The 18,466-nt window shown below is 47.6% G+C and overlaps 2 protein-coding genes across 2 annotated transcripts in view; one reads left to right on the forward strand and one right to left on the reverse strand.

The window, feature by feature from the left end:
- LOC135366845 (ATP-dependent RNA helicase DHX33-like) overlaps window positions 1-18,466 on the reverse strand; it is a 124,730-nt gene that overhangs the window by 63,414 nt on the left and 42,850 nt on the right. The gene's annotated exons all lie outside the window — the stretch shown is intronic.
- LOC135366846 (cadherin EGF LAG seven-pass G-type receptor 2-like) overlaps window positions 1-18,466 on the forward strand; it is a 102,569-nt gene that overhangs the window by 33,153 nt on the left and 50,950 nt on the right. The window contains exon 2 of the mRNA XM_064599789.1: window positions 17,015-17,170. Coding sequence (XP_064455859.1) covers window positions 17,044-17,170 — 127 coding nt within the window. The 5' untranslated portion in view covers window positions 17,015-17,043. The remainder of the gene's footprint in view (window positions 1-17,014; window positions 17,171-18,466) is intronic.

Here is an 18,466-nt window from a genome sequence, read left to right on the forward strand (position 1 = left end):
AGGCGGTGCCCCGTTAACGTCGTAAGTCTGAAGTGCCGGAGATTAAATATGTTGAGTGCGATATTGAATGTGGCTTCGTGGTGACGGGTATGTCGAAATGAAGCTGAGTCCTTCGGAAGCAGAGAGAAGCGAGAATCAACTGCGAAAGTGAAACGTAACCATTGTTTTCCGAACTGATTCAGTGATTCAGTGTATTGTGTAGGACGCTGCGAAGTTCGAGATAACGTAGTAAACGTTTATGTTTCTGACAGTGATGTTTCCGGACGTGTCATGGCCACCGCGCTGGAGAAAATTGTGGCGCGAGAGAAGCCGTGTCCACCAAGTACCCGCGCTATTCAGGCCTAACACGAGACGAGTGACATGATAATTCGTTGGTAATTCGGTAATTCGTTGGTAATGCGGGGCCTCACTGCACGAGACAGCTATGATCATGAGCGACGCCACAGTGGTCGGTCTGCAGATTAATTAATGATGTAATTAATTAGGAACAGCTGGCCGCACCAGTGCGACCTACGTTTCTATTTTTTTTTCATACTTCTATTTTATTCGATGCGCACGTAAGGGTAACGATTTCTACTGGTGCTAACGGCCTTAGTGTGGGAAGACGGGCAAGGTAGTTGAACTTCATAGTTGAACGAAAGAGCACATAAAACAAGAGAACACAACACGAGCTCAGACTAATAACCACAAAACCTCAGTTGTTAGTCTGAGCTCGTGCTGTGCTGTCCACGTCTGTTTTGCGTGATCTTTTATTCAACTGCGGTGGAACAGACTCAAATTATGACGCAGCGACCGCACAAAGAACAGCTGGAGAACGCTTAATACGTCGGCGGCTAAGCTATACCGAGATATGGTGGCGATGGCACGGCGAACCCTTTCCCCGCCACCACCAGCACCACCTGGTGGCGATGGTGATGGATCAGCCTGCCGTAGTCAGTCACGTTCACACAGGCAATGTCATCGCAGGGGGGATCGTGTGTCCTGGGCCGACTTCACAGGGAACTGTGCCGACGTTTGTCTTACAGCGTCTGAGGGAAGCCCAGGGAAAACACCCAGACAGCACGGCCGGCGTCCGATTTCGAACCCGGATCATCTCCCAGACTCGACGTGGAACGCCATCATCGTTGCCACACTAGGCCACGGGTCACCTACCGGGAAATACACTCATCATAGAAACATTGCTTACCAATCACCTGCCGATACTGCCTTTTTCTTTCTCTTCAACTCATCCAGTGGCACGACGATCGGGTTCTTTGAGTGCCTCGACGTACCGGAGCTAAGCAATGCAACCGTGTAATGGCCTATTCCCAAACACAGTAGTATATAGCTATAACAAAGAACAATGCCGCCGCTGCACGCCGTGTTATTACGGCGAGTATACGCTAAGTGCGTCACATTCCACTATAATCCATTTAGAGAGCCGCTTTTGTAGGTTCCTACTATACGAGGAACAGTCCTCGATTGAATTCCTTGTACACGCGCAAGGGGGCGATTACCCTATTTTAGGTCTATACTACAGCCGTACGAGACGGTCTTAGTCAGAATGAATATTACGAGGTCCGGCTTTGGAAAAATGAAAGAGTATAGCGTCCAAGAAGATTGTTTACCGCGTTCCAAGGACAAAATTTCTCATCATGTGCACTCTAAGGAAGAAAGCAAGAGAGGGTAGTTTTACTCCTTTTGGAGACTAAATTGATTGGCACAAGAAATAGTCCCTTTCGGGAGTAAATGCACGGGAGTAAATGAATGTCACGAGTGAAGACTGCATTTCACGCTCTGTTCTAAGAGTCCCAGGTACATAATTCGCGTGCAGGCATGAAAATACTTCGAATCAAACCGTCAACAGTGAAGTAATGAGTGGCATAAAATCTTGCGACATACATATAGGGCACAATTTGCGAAGAGAGAAGCGCTCATTGTTTCTTACTCTGTGTGGGTGGAAGATTGCTAAATTGGCTGAGTTACATAGCCTTCAATTGACCAAGAACACACATTTACGTAGGCTGTTGCATTCGGAAGGCCATTTGCGCAGGGCAGTGACAATTCGCAGTTCTGGGGAGTAAATGTTGGGGTTAGGGGACTAAAATGGGGAGTAATTGCAGTCTAGGGCACTAGAAGCTGCAATTACTCCCCATTTATACCTTTTTTTCTTAGAGTGTGGTGGATTGGACACACAATACAGATCTCAATCGATGCTGCGGAGTTCTGTTGGTGGTATGTAAGTAACAGCGAAAAACGTGTTAAATATTAAGCGTAAAACTTGGATACATAGCACATCTTTTTGCTGTCTTGCCGACGATATGCCCAGCAACGACAGAGTCTCCTGGCGGCTTTGGCCGGACAGCAGATATTTTGACATAATGAAGGTCCTGTGTTCCTGGAGCCGCTCTCTCATTTTTGGTGGTAGTTTTCTTTAAATTCTGCTAAGAAAACTCGGATTCAAGACCAGAGCGTCCTTCATGTTGCCTGTCTGGGACAAGAGTGCGCTGCCACAAAGTACGTTCAAACTGTTTCTCATTTCCATAAACATCTCTTCTTTTTTGTATTCTCCAATCCAATCGAATGGTGCCTGCTTTATCAAAGAATATCGGCAATATTTCCTTTTATCGCGCGTTGCGCGGTATACTCTCACGATGACAACCATCAAGGAAGCGAGACTTTTTATCTGCCCAATTATATAAGCCGATTTTGATCCTAAAATAAATGCGGTTGCGTGCATGGCAGCGATTAGGTTCGCGATTATACCAATAATTTTGTCCCCGTACGGAAATAGTTGCTCGAGATGGCACCTAAGGCGTCGTATTTGCGACTAATCAAGAGCGGAAGCCATTTATTCGATGAACAGAGGGGGAAAAAATAAAGGGGGTGGGGGAAGTGATAGCAGGACATTTTCTCCGAGGAAGACGAGCGACACGTAGGAAGGCAGGTAAGAAGATTACGACTTGGAGAAAACGGCTGTTGTTTATGACAGGCGACACGAAGACACCATAGGACTACAAAGTGGGGCAAATGGCCTACTGATCCGCCTGGTTTAACACCCAAGTGTTATGGAGCACCTGCCTGCAACGGCGCGGCCAACGACTCCATTTTTTTATCTTCTGTACCTCCTTCTCTCCTACTCGCCACAGGCTCTCTTTCGAGTCCCTTAATCACCGTACAAGTTCGCGAAAATATTAAAATATATATCGCTTTGAAAAGGACGGTTACATTCTGTGCAAAACAGCAGTATTAAGATATTGATGAATAATTAATAAGTTCGTTTCTACTGCTCTGCCATGACCGCTTCCAGAAGGTCTAAGTGGCCATCTTCTTGCGGCACTCAACAGCAACATACACAGAGTGGCACTATAGGAGCAATAGATCAAGCTCTAGATCCCTTACCGCGACATTTGGCAGTATTATGCATAGGTACTTTCACCATGTTGTAAGGACCTACATTTACTTCGTTACAGGCTCATTATTTCATTCCCCACTTCACCAGCAGCAATGGGGTAGAGTATCGGCCGTGGCGATGAGACTCCACATTCATCATCTCAAAATAAAGTTGTTGTTGTATTTCGTAATACACTGATGTACGTGACAGCTGGTGAATATGTTGAACTTTGACGAAATCAGTATGGTCGTACTTTGGCGCAATTCAAGGCCCGATCGTCGAAGAGCTATACAGTTAAGACACATCAGACGAGGGGAAAGATTTGCAAGCAAGCGAGAAAATGGAACATCCTACAACTATACATAAACGAATACTATTTCTGCCTCCAACAACGAGAGCTCAGGTTGTGTGCTTATCGTTTGGCGGCGTCCAAGCCCTTGTTCGCAATTACCGACATTTCCGCGACACTGCGGTGCTATTTATGTGCCTGAATCCGCATTTATAAACACCGGCCGGACAATCGGTTGCTCCAACCGGCTAGCGGAGACCGTGGCCGGTGGCATTCCTCGCCTGGATGAGCATTGACGGGAGCCACCGACCCACTTACATCCGGGCAGCTGGCTGCGGCGTGGTGTGGTCACGCTTCCGCCAACTGCACACCGGATATGCCGTTGATTCTTTCACAGCGTAGAACGATTGTTTCTATATATTCGTCAGAAAACGTTCACGTTCAAAATGGCCATTCAGCGTTCAGATGCTCCATTGTTGTTGTACTGTACTGCTAGGCGAGCTCATACGTGAAGTCTAGCGGGAAGGCTGTGGTACTGACACACGATGCACGATGACAGACTCAAGCGCGGTGATTTGGATAGCAGGCCGAGACGGCTAGCAAAGTATGCCTAGAGCAGTGCTTCCCAAAGTGTGGTCCGCGGACCCCTGGGGGTCCGCGAGAGTGTCCGTGGGGGTCCGCGACCGTCTCTCACATTTCAGTGAGGACTTTCGTCCCCACAAACACGCGCTCGTACATGCAGCCCGATTTCCAAACACCCAGAACTTCAAAAATTTCTACAAGCATGCTTGAACGGCTAGCTTCTAATTTCTGATAGAAAAGTCCTGCAATGCACGTTTGTCCGCGTCATACACATACAAACAAGAAGAAGAAACCAGTCCGGAATCGTTTCTGAAGCTGTATCGAAAGCACGCAGCAGCTGACGAGGTTGCTGGTTATGCACTGGCTGTGACGATGTGTGTGTGTGTGCGTGGGGGGGTCCGTGAATTGGTTCTCATCGCTTCCGGGGGTCCGTCACCGCCAAAAGTTTGGGAAACACTGGCCTAGAGCACTCACACACGGGGCCCGCTGCTCCAGCTCCTCGCTTTGGCGAGGCGTCGCTACCGGATTTCTGGGGGGATGTGTGTTCCACCAGGGTCTTGAGGAAATAAGTCACAGAGTGCAACACACAGCTTGCCAATGGATGGCTTGCTGAGTGTCAACGGGTCCGTTGACGTATCTGTTCAATGCACCCCGCAGCACTTAACGACGTGCTCGTGTACGGCGCGCAGCTGGGCAGTATGTGTTCAGTGTCCCCTGGCACTGTACATATGGTGCAGTCTGGTGGGAGTTTGGAGTGTTCTGGCGCAAGGAGATCGGAGATCATGCAGTGTGGTGGGGATGCTGCATCGATACGGTGTACGAACGCGTGACAAAGGGGCACCTTCAGCAGGAACCGGTGGCGTAATGATTCCAGTGGTCTGGGCACGTGTCCTTGGAAGTATTCTGTGTGTGAGGTGTGAATCTATTCATGACCACCGCGTGATGTGCATCACTATGATGTGCATCTAACATTCCGCAAGTTATAATATTCATGAGTATACGTGCTCATAATAATGCACGGATGTTCCTCTTTCAACCGAAAGACTGGCAGGGTTGACTGTGGACATGCCAAGTGGCAGATCTTATGGACGCCGAAAACTATCTCCACATTCACATTTGAGACAACATAACGATAAGCAAGACCGAACAATAGACCATTGGAAGACGAACGCCATTGAGATGAGGCAATAATTGACGGTTGCTATGACCTTCCATGTGTCTAGAGACGACCCGGTGATGCGCGACAGCAGTTAGCCTTGTCGACTGACATTGCTGGTTCTGTCGTGTGTGTACTTCTTGGTCATGTACAACAACAACGTTGCATAACAAAGGTACAATGAAAGGCGTCAATACATACCATGACCTCTTGCGCTTCAACGATGAAATGTGTAAGCTTGCTACGAGTGTCTAGCTAAGGCTCCAAGGATTCGCAGCCCGAATAGCTCCTCAAGGTCTCCGAAAGAATTAATAGGAGACCTCCTAAACCATAACTTCTAAAGAGTAACTAGGCTAACATTAGTGCCTCTGTCTGTTCCAACATGAACTTCTCTCGTATGATGAAAGTAGAAAAAACTAAATAAAACAGAAACTGTGCATCAGCTGAAACTTAGTCGCTTTCGGCGCATGCATGCGTTCGATGTCTGCGTTGTCCACATGGCCGTATGGCTATTAAGTACATTGTTAGATTTACGCTGTTTTCTCAGCGTAGAGGCTACACAGTGCATCATAACACTACACTTCTGAGCTAAATAGTATACCGCACATGCAATCTTACGCGATACGCGAAGGCACAAGTCCGATACAAGATAACGTGACGATTCAGAGATACAAAAAAAGAACACCCTACTGATACAGTCTCCTTTCACGCACAAACACTACGCACATGCCTCGCATAATCCTTGCGAAACTTGAAGGCGATACCGATCAAACCAACTCCGCCCTTGTTCCTGGCTCACAGGGTACAACCACGCGCAGACACGCAAAGCAAGAGGCTCCACTTATTGCATAGGTGGACGTAGAGACTATGTATGGGGCGCATAACCCAACGTGCATGGATGTTATCGCATGTAGGCGAGCGTCCGGCGATGCTCTGCCGGATTCTTTTGGGGGAACTTTGCACGAAGTCTCGTGCGGGCTCCGGAGGTCATGACGCCCGATTGCAGCGGAACGATCTATTCGACGAGCCACCCGGTCGCCCGCCCGCACGCCGGTAACACACGTGTGCAAACAAAGCCGCATATTACGCCCAATGTCGCGTATCGTCACACATCTATATTAAGTCGAGAGAGGTCGTAAGAACAATGTTTGATCAATAGACTGAACGAAGAACGACTAGACAAGCGTATATAATAAACGTAGTAGTCATAATAATAAAAAAAACAATATGATATGGGCTCTGAATGAGGGTTGGAGGATTCTTGAACGGGGCTGTAACTTTAAGATATACGGGGCTACGGCGCTCATCTCGTTTACGTAGAATGTGGACATAAGTGGAGTTAGTACATTTAGATGCCAAAAATTGTCATCATTAATCGAAAGCAGAATAGAGTCTAGAAATGTGCAGCAGTGGTTACACAAGGTGAGAAAAAAAAAGCCATTTCAGAGAAAGAAAGGTTCACAATATTCAAACAAAACCCTCCACTCAGCAAAAAATAAAGGAATAAAGGACCAATGGAATGTAAGTTTACATTTTGATTTAGGAAAGCTCACATCGACTCTCGATGTAGTTTATAGTTAACCACTGGTTAGCGCAGGCACTTGCATACATGTAATAGTAATAGTAGAAGGGTGCGGTCAGTTTCCACGCTGGAACGAAAACCACTATGCAGGCATTCAAGCCAGGGTAAGCGTGAAAGTTCCTCCGTACCCGTACTGGCCATGCGGGTTCTTCACACACATCATCCTGTTGCACGGTGAAAAACCACTTTCGATGCCGTTTGCCTTTCTCAATGTTCACTCCGTTCATTCTCAACCAGTTGGCCCATACAGGCTGTTCAGTACAGGAACGTGATCGTTATAATTGGAAGAAGTGCTTGCAACAGATCCGGTCGGGCCTGTATCAAGAAACAATTCCACATACGAATGAGTTCCATCTCGAGATTCTAAAACCTACATTCTGTGGCCATTACGTATTCTGCACGGAGCGCTGTTTACATTAAGTGGCATCGACCATGGTACATCCCTGACATCCGCTTTGGACCTCCTCCTTGTTTAAATGGCCTTCCACCACCGAGGAATATGCCGATCGACGTGATTCACGTTTCGGGATTTTCCTCCAGGTTCACCGCATACATAAAGGAGATCTCAGCGAAGGTGAATAGAAGCCGACAGTGTGAATAATCGAATGTACCGCGATGTGCACGCTTATCAATCTGGCTAAACTACTTGGAAATGCATCGTGAACGGAGACGTGGAACTCTTATTGGCGCTGAAAAACAACGTTATTTGCTCTGCGAGCATGGTCCTCTTTGCGTTTGACCATACGGAAGGTCACAGCAGGTTCTTTGGCTTTGAGAGACTACATCGTCCTTAGTCCTGTAGAGGGACACCATTTTGCAGCACATCCATCAGTGTGGGACATTTCTCAGTCCAACTGGTCGTTACACCGTTTGACCATCGAGACTCATGGACAATTCCTTACGGATACAGGACAGGTCTCTTGTCCCCAACCGTGTCATATGATGTCAACGCTGTATTCGGGTGGTATCACGCAAGAGGACACCCCTGATCTCGTACTTGTAGCACCGTTACACGTAAGGTTTGTCTGCGCAGTGTGGCGACATGGTTGCACGTGCCGCAGGGTAGGACTGCGGATAATTTAGACCACCTGGGGTTCTTTTGACGTGCGCCGGAAATCTCCGACACACGGTGCTGGAAGCAATGCTGGAAGCGCCACAGGCCCATATGCTATAGCAGCTATGAATCCAGATTAGCAGGTTCAAATTCTTTGTGGTCGGAGTCACAGTATAACTGTTCTATCCCCCCCCCCCTGTATCCCTCCAAACACACCTATATACTATCCGCTCTGGTACAGAAACTGGACAATAGTGTTTCGTAAAACGCTAATCTATGTGAAGGTTCCTGGTCGAATGCTTTATTCCCGGCTTTGGTCAGCGACCTGGACAGAGGTGGTTGCTCCTTTTTATCGCTCATTTTGCTACGTACATGTATTTCACTTGCGCGCCGAGATTTGGACGTCACGCTGGTTCGAATCCCCGTACCAGCTGTGCTGTCTTCCAGTGCTCCCTGAATTTCCTTCAGGCGCCTCAAAGCAAACTTCTGCACACTTCCCCTGAACACCATGTCACCAAATAGGCAGACAAAAGAGCTCGGTAAATACAAATGACAACAGTATATACAACCACCTTCTATCTACGTATAACGCGATATCATATCGTAACATCTTTTTGTGAATTTCATTCATGCATTCCATCTAAAATAATACTAACCACTTAACTAACAACTCCAATAAAGCGTCTCGTGCCTCTTTATTTACTTATTCCACAGTAGCAGTCTAGTGAAACGTTGTAGCCAGCCTTCCTTAGTAGTTTTGACGAAGCAAGCGTGTCCCAGTCATGGCTTGTCTCGCTAAGTCGTCTTTCAGTGAAAGCGAAGGAAGTCTGTTACCTCTTGGAGACCCGTTGGTTGGTTTGGTGGAAGCAAAAATAAAATTGAGCGTGGCGTTGATGAAGGGGGTCGTCTACTCCAGTTCGCCTAATTAGAAGAGTACTCTGTCCTGTTTGCGCTGGAACTATTATTATCGTCTGACAGAGTAAATATTGATAGCACTCGCGTCGAGAATAATTAATACTGGCTGTAAGCGGTCCTCACTGATGCATGCATGCACTCCTCACCTAATTGTATAACAATAGCACCGTGCGTTGTACTATGGAGGCGCCTGAAATCTCCTTTAGGGCCTTGAGTGACACACAATGTTCCGAAGTTTACAGACGACTGATGAGCTTCCTACACAAAACCCAAGGCATGTTCTTGTGCCACAAAATATTCGATGTGAAAGTCGCCGCTGACAACCTTCCTGCAGTTTCAGGAAGTCCGCCAGTGTAGGAACAGTCCATTGTAGAAAGGCTTTTGTGGTACACACCAGAAAAAGTGTCGAGCCATGTGAACAAAGGGGGGCTCACTTTGTATTTCTGTGATGACCGCTTAGCGTGGAACACACACTGAGAGACGAAAAAAGAAAAAAACTGAGAGAAGCTCAGGGCGGAAAAACAATGGCCATCTCTATTGTGTCGCCGATTTCTCGCTTTCGAGACATGTCCTGGTTCACCGTTGCTAATTAGAGATACACCCAAAAAATCTTGCGCCTTCCAGAATAGATACACGGACCAAAACAATGACACATCAGCTGATGGCTGGCAATTGGCCACGGCTGCCACAATAACTTTTAAGAAAGCGTGTGTGTTTATGCAGGGCTATTGCGATGGAAGCGTGAAAACTCTGTGTGGTCCAGAGAGCTGTAGTCCAGGAGGCGCTCGATGTACTTTTGCACGATGCAGAACGGACAGATATATTTCGGCAAAAAATGATTCAGAGGTTGCATAGGACGGCCCGATGCGGAATTACGTATACCTATTGTGTATGTTTGCGTTGAAAGTCATCGCAGAGGAACGTGCGCCGTTCCAAATGGTTCTTTCATTGGAGGCCAAGCGTGCTATGCAGCACAAAGTAAATACAGTAAAAAAAGAGAGTAATTTTAGTCCTTTTAGTGACTGGGCACATTGCCACAACCATTCGTACCATTCGGGGATAAATGGTGGAAGATTGTGCCATGCTTGGGGACTACTTGAAAGGCAGGGGACTCAACTAGGGAGTAACTGGCTATCTAAGTGTCTCGAAGCTGTAATTACTCGGCACCTTACTCCTCCTCCTTAGAGTGTAAGGTGCAAAGCACATACACTCTAAGAAAAAGGACTAACTTGATTCCTTTTTGGGACTATTTCTGGGTTAGTGCGCTCAAACGGGGAGCTCTGTAATTACCCCCATTTTAACACTCTGATACTGATTACAAGAATATTAATGAAACGGTTCCTCCATTACAACGATCGCAACTGCGCGACCGATTTTGTGCTATACAGTCTAAGTAGTTGAACAGTAGTCTCTACAGTCGTCCGAATAATTACATATGCATACTGCGACGCTTCCCACGGAATACACGCACGAAAATGTTAATCAACTTCGCAGCGTTATAATCACACGCAGGGACGTCGAATTTCACAACGTGCTTCGTTTCATTCACGCGCCTCTTAAAGTCACGAACTGTAACACGGTGCAGATGACCGCACATACATTACTCAATAGTGGAAGCTCCAAACAATGCAACTTGTTACCGGCGTCTGGCGGTCATATGTCTTCTCATTTCAAGATTTTAGCTCTACAACCCAGGTAATTACGCTTAGCGTGAGCGCCGGAAGCTCGCGTAATATTAAATGAATTGTGTAAGGCTCTGAATTTCAAGAGGCGAGACTTATGATAAGGTAAGATAATGCGAAGATTTGGCAAGCGGGAAATTGCAGAGGTCGCCTCAACTGTGTCGCTGACGAACAACAACAAAAAGATGATACCGACGACATGGGGTGTTTCATCGCTGGGGTGCGGTGCCCTGGTGTGGTATGGTGGGCACCGCAATGGTGAGTGATACGAGGATGGAGTGACACGGCTTAAGTACGATCTCGAATACAAAACAAAGAGGATGAAGTGAAGAAAAATGCACCGAAAGGACCACCGTGGATCATTGGAAAACAGTTTAGAGGAGGTGGGGTTCCTCTACATGTGTCCTGACAGGCGATGGTGGAATGTCCTGGAGGGCCGGATGTGCTGGGGACCTTGCCCGTGGCTTCACTCGAGGACGTTGCAGATAGAACTGACTGGCTTGTGCTACAGTAGTGGCGCGTCGTCGTCGTCCACGGGCCGGTACATCACGCCCCCTCAAACGCGGAGCGGTGCTTGCGGTTGAGGTCCGCGTCGATACCGCGAGAATGAGTAGGACACCATGCCAAGGCACGGCTGGGCACTCGGCTTCTGGTTATGGCATTGGGTAGAGCAGCTGCGTGATGGGATGGGCAAGCGCGATGTAAGCCGTGCGGGTTCCAGTGAAAAGCTGAGGCGGCGTAGGCTCCAGGGCGACAGTACCACGACCTGTACGTCAGCGGTGAGCTCCGGGAGTTGTCGCTAAGGAGGTTCCCGGTAGGACTATCGCGTAGCAGGTGGAGGCCAGGAACGGAGTACACTGATCTCACTGCGAGTTGCCGGAGGGACAGAGGTCCCTGTGCCCCTGTATGCCAGTGGTTAGTTCGCTGCTGGTTGCCGAAGATGAAGACCGATGGGGAAGGTCACATAGGAAGGTAACGTGGTTCTTGGACCGCTAGCATAGGTGATGAGTGTGGTGGAGCCGACATCAGCGTACCGCGACGTACCGGAGCGTGTGGCATAGGGAAGTGCCGCTGGTGTATGACCGAGGGGGACCCTCGAAAGGCATGAAGTGGTGTGACGCTGTGAAGGTTACCGTGGTGTGTTGAGAAATTGTGCGACGCTTGAGTGCGCCGTGCAATTACTGGTCTTTGATTGAGTGTAGAGCGAGTCCTCGAAGGAACATGCACCACACCTTCAGCAATGACTTTCGGAGCGGTTCGAAGGCGGTCGTGCAAAACGAATGGTGGTGAAGGACCGAACTGTTCACCGGATTGACGTGTTCGTCGACCGGATCACCACCTTCTTCTGCCCCATGGGGAATGGCCATTAGCCACAAAGGAGGTCCTTCTTCTTCGTCGTCGTCAAAAGTGGCACTTACTTGCGTGTGCCATGGCGCGCGGTAGTAGTGAGGCGTCGTCGTCGTCGCCCACGCGGGCTTCTACTACAAGGGTATGACACTATGGTAACCATAGTGACACTAAAGCGTCTGGAGGAAACTGGCCGTCAGGAACTCATTCGACAACCATTCTCATTCGGAACTCATTCGGAAGACCTCGACAGTGTTGCACGGTGTGTTGCACAAAATGCGTAAATATGTTGAAGCGAGTACATAAACTTAATTTATTTATTTTATTCAATATTTACATCAATACGCAGCACGTTCTTTGAGCATGAGGAGAAATGAACACACCCACAAAGTGATAAGACTGTAGGTGTGTTAAAGCAGCTCGCGCCTGCCTCTTATTCTTGTGTACAATATTATGCACAGTACTTTCACGTCAGAACTATGCTGATTGTCTCAGTTGTTGACTCAAGGATAGAAATAGGCGAGATACGGATAACAAGTGGGGTAACAAGCGGGATAAATGGTTAGGGAAAGCTTAGGAAGATGAGTACACAATCTTCTGTGGCTCATCTCATAGAGTCAACAATACAGAACTATGCTGATTCCACAGAGGCACGTGGCAATCAAGATGACGATCAAGCCAAAAGCTCAACTCGAACTAATATGCGTCGTCTTGCTGCAAAGCTTACTTCAGCATCCACATCCCCTAGAACTTTACAGAATAGAGCTGCCTAGAACTTTTAGCAATTGACGAAGACCACTATACTAGGTTTACGTGCTTCGTACGTTATGCACGGAATTTGTGCATATGGCGCTCTCTCTTTTTTCGCTAATGGGCGTTATTAGCCCGATTACGAAAAATGATATTGTTCATTCACGTGCACTATATTCTTTAGGAGTTACGTAACCGTAGAAAGTGGAGTGCATGCGTGCACTTTCCTCGACATGGCACTGATTTTATAGTGGCTGCAACGCCGCGTGGTCAGTGTGCCTCTCGTTGACCACCGTGGAGTACAGCGATCACGCGCACGATTTCGCAAGCGCTAATTGCCAAAGCACGGAAGGAGAGACGGAACCGCCCTCCTCCACTGTCCCTTGAATTGGGCCGATTGTTCCCCCGAGTTACAGCCGCTAAAGTACAGTGAGGCTCGTTCATTTAATTGGCATCGCACAAAAGACAAAGGATATCATTCAGCGGAGCCTTTCTCATTGTGACTTGACTTGACAGTTACCGTGCTTCCGAATGCCGCGGGACGTTGATAGTAATTGGTTAAAATCATAAGGTACTATTGGGTCTGCCGTTTTATAAGGTTGCTGATGTGGCTTTTCTTCTGGTTGCTCGCATATTGAGATATACTCCTGAGGGACTCCTACCAATATGAGCGTCACTGATTTCATTTTTTTTCGTTGCAACTTTCGAAATAGTGCTTGCGTAGGCACGTGACCTAAAGCAAGCTTAGATAGCCAATCCTGGTTAGTGGCAGTCAAAATGTGAAAAAATCCAGCGATGCGGTGTAAATAGACGAAAGAAAAACCTCATGACGGGAGCTGCCGATATTTTGGGCAGAAATTGTCCTACTGGAGCACCGTCTTCAGACCACCACCACAACGAGAAAAAAATAAAAAATAAAATATATATATATATATATATATATATATATATATGTATGGATGATGATGTCGGATGGCATTTCTCGCTTATTGACCGTGGGACCCCATATTGCAGTGCATGTTGGTTGATATGATTTGATGAGTTAGAACGACACGTACGAAGGTAGCACGGTAACGGCTTGGAGTTCTTCTGGTAGGCCTGCGGCTGTTAAAGCAGCCATATAAGTCCATTCTGATAATTGGCAATGTATCTATGAAAAGTCCGGGGATCATTTTAGAGGAGTGTAGGTCATTGTGAAAATTCGGCATTGCGATACTGCGCTGACGGAAAATTCCGATGAGTGGCCCTGGGACTAAGGTGGCCCCAAGCACGAAACATGTTAACCCAAGTCCGATCAGGGGTCAGTCGTTGGACTTTTTCCGCCTACACAAAAGTTGACTCATAATGCCCTGCGATGTTCTTTAGTACATAATCCCCTGACGGTAAATAAACTGCCCTGATCAAGGTAGAACTCAAGGATGATGTAAACGCTGTCACTGTCCGTGCCAGTCCTTGTCTTCAATGCGTTCTACCACGATCAATTTCAGCCAACGCGCTGTACACCTTCCAGCACTCCTGCCGAACTTCCGTCTTACGTTCCGATTTCGTTTATCTTCTGGTCAAGAAACAATAATTGGAAGCTGGCTACGGCAATGGCGATTCCGAGGAATATATATCCCTGACATTCCTGAGGATAAACCCACCGTGTGAGATGCTAAATCGTTATCAAAATCCGTGCACACTGCCCCGCTTTTCCACATCTACGTAAGCAGTCTCGCCGCAAAACCGCATTCCACGCCACAATGGACCATCAATATAACTCATAATAGAGTTCCGCAATTAATAAACCCGAGAGGCTTACAGAACCACTCCCAGTGCCCAACATTGGCCGCATGGCAAACTAGAGGACTCGTTCTTATGCAAGATCGTTTGAGATAGATATATAGGTCTGCAACGTTTTGTTGAAGCGCAAACAAAAACCCATCTCCAAGAGAGCGTTCACAATGGCAACCATAGAGGAACAAAGGGACCAGTGGAGGGAACGCGTGGTAGCACTCTTCAAATCGCCTTTTCATTGATGACAGTCCCTGACGCGTGCTCTGTGCCGACGGCAGGTTCCTCTTGCCTGACGTGGGTGGGTTCCGGACAAGGTCCTAGGCGCGTAGTCCGCGGTCCGTTTTCCAACTGACCGTGTCGGCATCGAGGGATGCCAGTTCAGTGGATAAGGCGCGTCAACGTATAACGGGCACACCCTAAGGTTAGGGGATTAAAAAAATATTCTATGGATAACAGGCGGGTGTCTGTAACGAGCAGCAAGGAGACTTCTGCGGCTGCGTTCGCTACATGGTCTTGACGAAAGATTGTAGCATTCATGGTACTATGAGGCCTAGCACCAAAGGGTAGCTGCACTGGACTCCGCGAAAGGCTATAGGAAGCTCTAGGACAGCCATCAGAACTCCTTTTGAAGGCTCCTATTCACTTGAGTCGTCCCATCTGCATATAGACCTTCCATAAGCAGGAGCTGTGGCACGTCGCTATTGTAGACGTTTTACGCCAAGGATACTCGAACATTGGAAGAGAGTTCTGAACTACCCGAAATAGATATCGCAGTTCCAGTCAGTTTTAAGCTGTCATTACCCTTCGTGCTTCCTGTAGGCCTCGACATACATACTTCACTCTGGTGACGCTGCGTTTGTGCATGCGTATGCCTTTCTTCGTTCATGAGAACTTGATTAATCGGTTGTCTCTCGTACGTATATACTGTTGGCAGGAGGATCTTCATGGGGCATTACAGTTAAACTGTGCCCTTAAGACTTAGTATACCTAAGGAATAATTCCGTTTCGTTTTATGGATTTAACTGTTCTCATCTGCAACAAAATTAAAAGGTGTGGCGTGCAGAAGGACTACCCAAATTACTTCACCGCGCGCCACCTGTCGCCGTACGCATTTTGTTCATCCTATCTGGCTATTGCTAAAAATTTGAAAGATGCTGGCGGTAGCTATTAACTAAGACATTGTCGGTAATCTCGAGATCACCGCGACCACTGAGCCGTGGAAATTATGTTGCAGCACGAACGACCTGATCGGTTCGCTTCGTTGCTCCATTGTTTCCAATCGCTCTCAGTGCACCAAATTTAGATCCGGTTAGCACGCATGTTCATGCATGCATATGATCGCTTCGCTAATGCCGTCCGATTCAGTCACGCACCGTCGAGGATCACGACGTCATAAGCCGCACCAAATGAGGTACCTCTGCTGCTTCCTGAGAATCCGTCGGTTCTCGGTTGGCACAACACTGGGGACGCACAGACCGCGTAATCCGCGAAGACCGCGTAATCCGTTCCACTAAATGCACTGCGTATACGTGTATGGACGACAATATGTCGTCTAGAAATCAAGCTTTCCTCGAGCTGCACGACTGGTTTGCAGATGCGTCGTTATACATATTGAAAGCGACGTACAGATTTATCGAGCGAAACGCCACCGGCCACCACCCAACTGTCCCTGATTACCCCCAACCGCCCAGCACTGGCTCACGCGTTGCATATGCATTTTCTGTTCGTGTAGTGGTGTGAACGCCACCACCAACAACAAATGCGTGAAAAGACCATGAATGGGGAAATCTGCCACTTAATTTTCGGCTCACAACCCTGTGGCACACCGGCGAGTATGTGGTATGGAATAATGAGGTGATTGGTTAACAGCAATCAAAGTTCTTGGTGTGACAAAACGTTCCGTGCGCCGCGTACCGTCTATAGCACTAACTACGCGAGCTCCTCGTGACCAGGTACACTGCAGGTCACTGCACAAGGCACAAAGTCCCAACGTGACACACACACACACACACACACTGGATGATAATGAGGTGGGTGGGTGAAGTGAGCGAAGTTTAGCGAAGGCGTCTTACTGGACTTTCTAAGTAAGTGTATGAGCATTGATCTTTGTATAAGGTTGTATCTTGATAACAATTTTATTGTAATGGTGATGATTGATGTGTTTAATCACCGTGATGGAGTCTGTCATCATCTTGAGAAAGTGATGTAGAACATGCGTGTAACTAGTTCTCGTTTTCATAGAAGCAAAGCGGTGGTTGGTGTAACCAGTCTTGCTTTCTTTATTTCTGCAGTTTCGGTTTTGTGAATGACATTTCCGTACCTGTATTTATTTGTATGACGAAATTTCCGCGAGTCCCTGTAATGAGAACCAAAAAGTTACAAAAAGTCGAGGACTTTGCCATAGGGATGCCTCCCTACTACTCCACATCGCAGCAAATCGCAGTTATGTAGTCCATATGCATGTTAAATATTGATTTTAAGTCACATGACTTCTTCTTTTCCTTCCAGAACAAATTCCACGCTGGCCCTGCTATATCATGGAGACCTTTGGTCCGAGGACGCCAAGAACAAAATGGAGGCTGTCAGCATTTCGACTCAACCCCATCACATGTCTTACTTTACTTCTGTCCTTCATCGCCGTTGTAGACGTCTCGCATGCTCAAGGTAAGCATACCACCGCGGCATACGTGATATATTTACCCAAGTACTTCAATGAGCATTCCTGACATACAGAGCGCAAGCGCAAAACGTCGAACAAACTAGCTCCCTGAGACACCCGAGTCGTGCCAGAAAAATAAAGCGAGCTCACGAAATAAAAATAAAAAATAAAAAAGGAAGCTCGTTAGAGTAAAATAGCGGAATGTCGGTCAGCGAAACCACGCACAACCAGATCCTACCGATATCGCACTCGCCATAGCGCATAATGATATGCAGTCCATTTTACAAAGCTCAAGTTTGCCATTGCCGCTCTCAGGAGACGATTTCTTCTTTCTGCGAAAACAATGCCGAAGGCAGGTCGTTGAGAAAGGCGTTTAGACACAGCGTTATCGCTCTTGAGATATCTATGGATTTTCGTGGAAGGTATTGTTCGGCGGCAGCACAGGAGCGCACTGCGGTAGCCGTTTTGTTGCGAGGACCTGCACATACGCCATTACCTGCTTTCGGCGTTTGCGTTACACATGCATTCTTGCGCGTGGGTTGCGTGACTCAGCTCTTGCACGCTTGGGTGTGGACGTCGTGAACGACTTTGTTCGACGCCGTTTTTCTAGATTGCACGCGAAAATGCTTTGTCAGTTTTACTTCTTTACGTTCCATTTCTGCTGTCCAATATGGTGAGAACGAGCCCTGGCTCCACCATAGAATATCCGAAACAATTTGACTTTTGTGTTGACGAATACATCCACCTAAAATTCCACTAGGGGACTGTCCTTCCAAGATAGAGAATAGTATTCCAGTATTCAGAGTAATATCTAGGGCGTAAAGGTATATGGGTGTAGTCCTGGAGGTTGTGTCTTCAAGAGTCATTACCTTCTGGAACCTTCAATATACGAGGGATGTTCAAGTCAAACCGGGACTTTTCATTTTTCGCAAAAGTAAAATGAACTTACAGGCGAGAAATTAGTTTTATTTTTCAACGTAATCTCCAGCTGCACAAATGCATTTGTCCCAGCGCTTCACGAGGGCTTGGATACCAGCAGCGTAGAAAGCCTTACCGGCGCATAGCAGCCATGATCGGAACCGCATTCTTGACCTCGTCGTCGCAGCAGAAGTGGCTGCCACCAAAGAACGCCTTCAGTGGCCCGAAGAGATGGAAATCGCTGGGGGCGAGGTATGGACTGTAAGGGGGATGTGGCAGCAACTCCCAGCCAAGTTCCTGTAAGGTGCGTGTCGTGAGATGCGCGGTATGCGGGCGTGCATTGTCCTATAGGAGGAGGACTCCTTTGGTGATGAGGCCCGGCC

The sequence above is a fragment of the Ornithodoros turicata genome, chromosome 8 (genome assembly GCF_037126465.1).
Source record: "Ornithodoros turicata isolate Travis chromosome 8, ASM3712646v1, whole genome shotgun sequence".
NCBI classification, from domain to species: Eukaryota; Metazoa; Arthropoda; class Arachnida; order Ixodida; family Argasidae; genus Ornithodoros; species Ornithodoros turicata.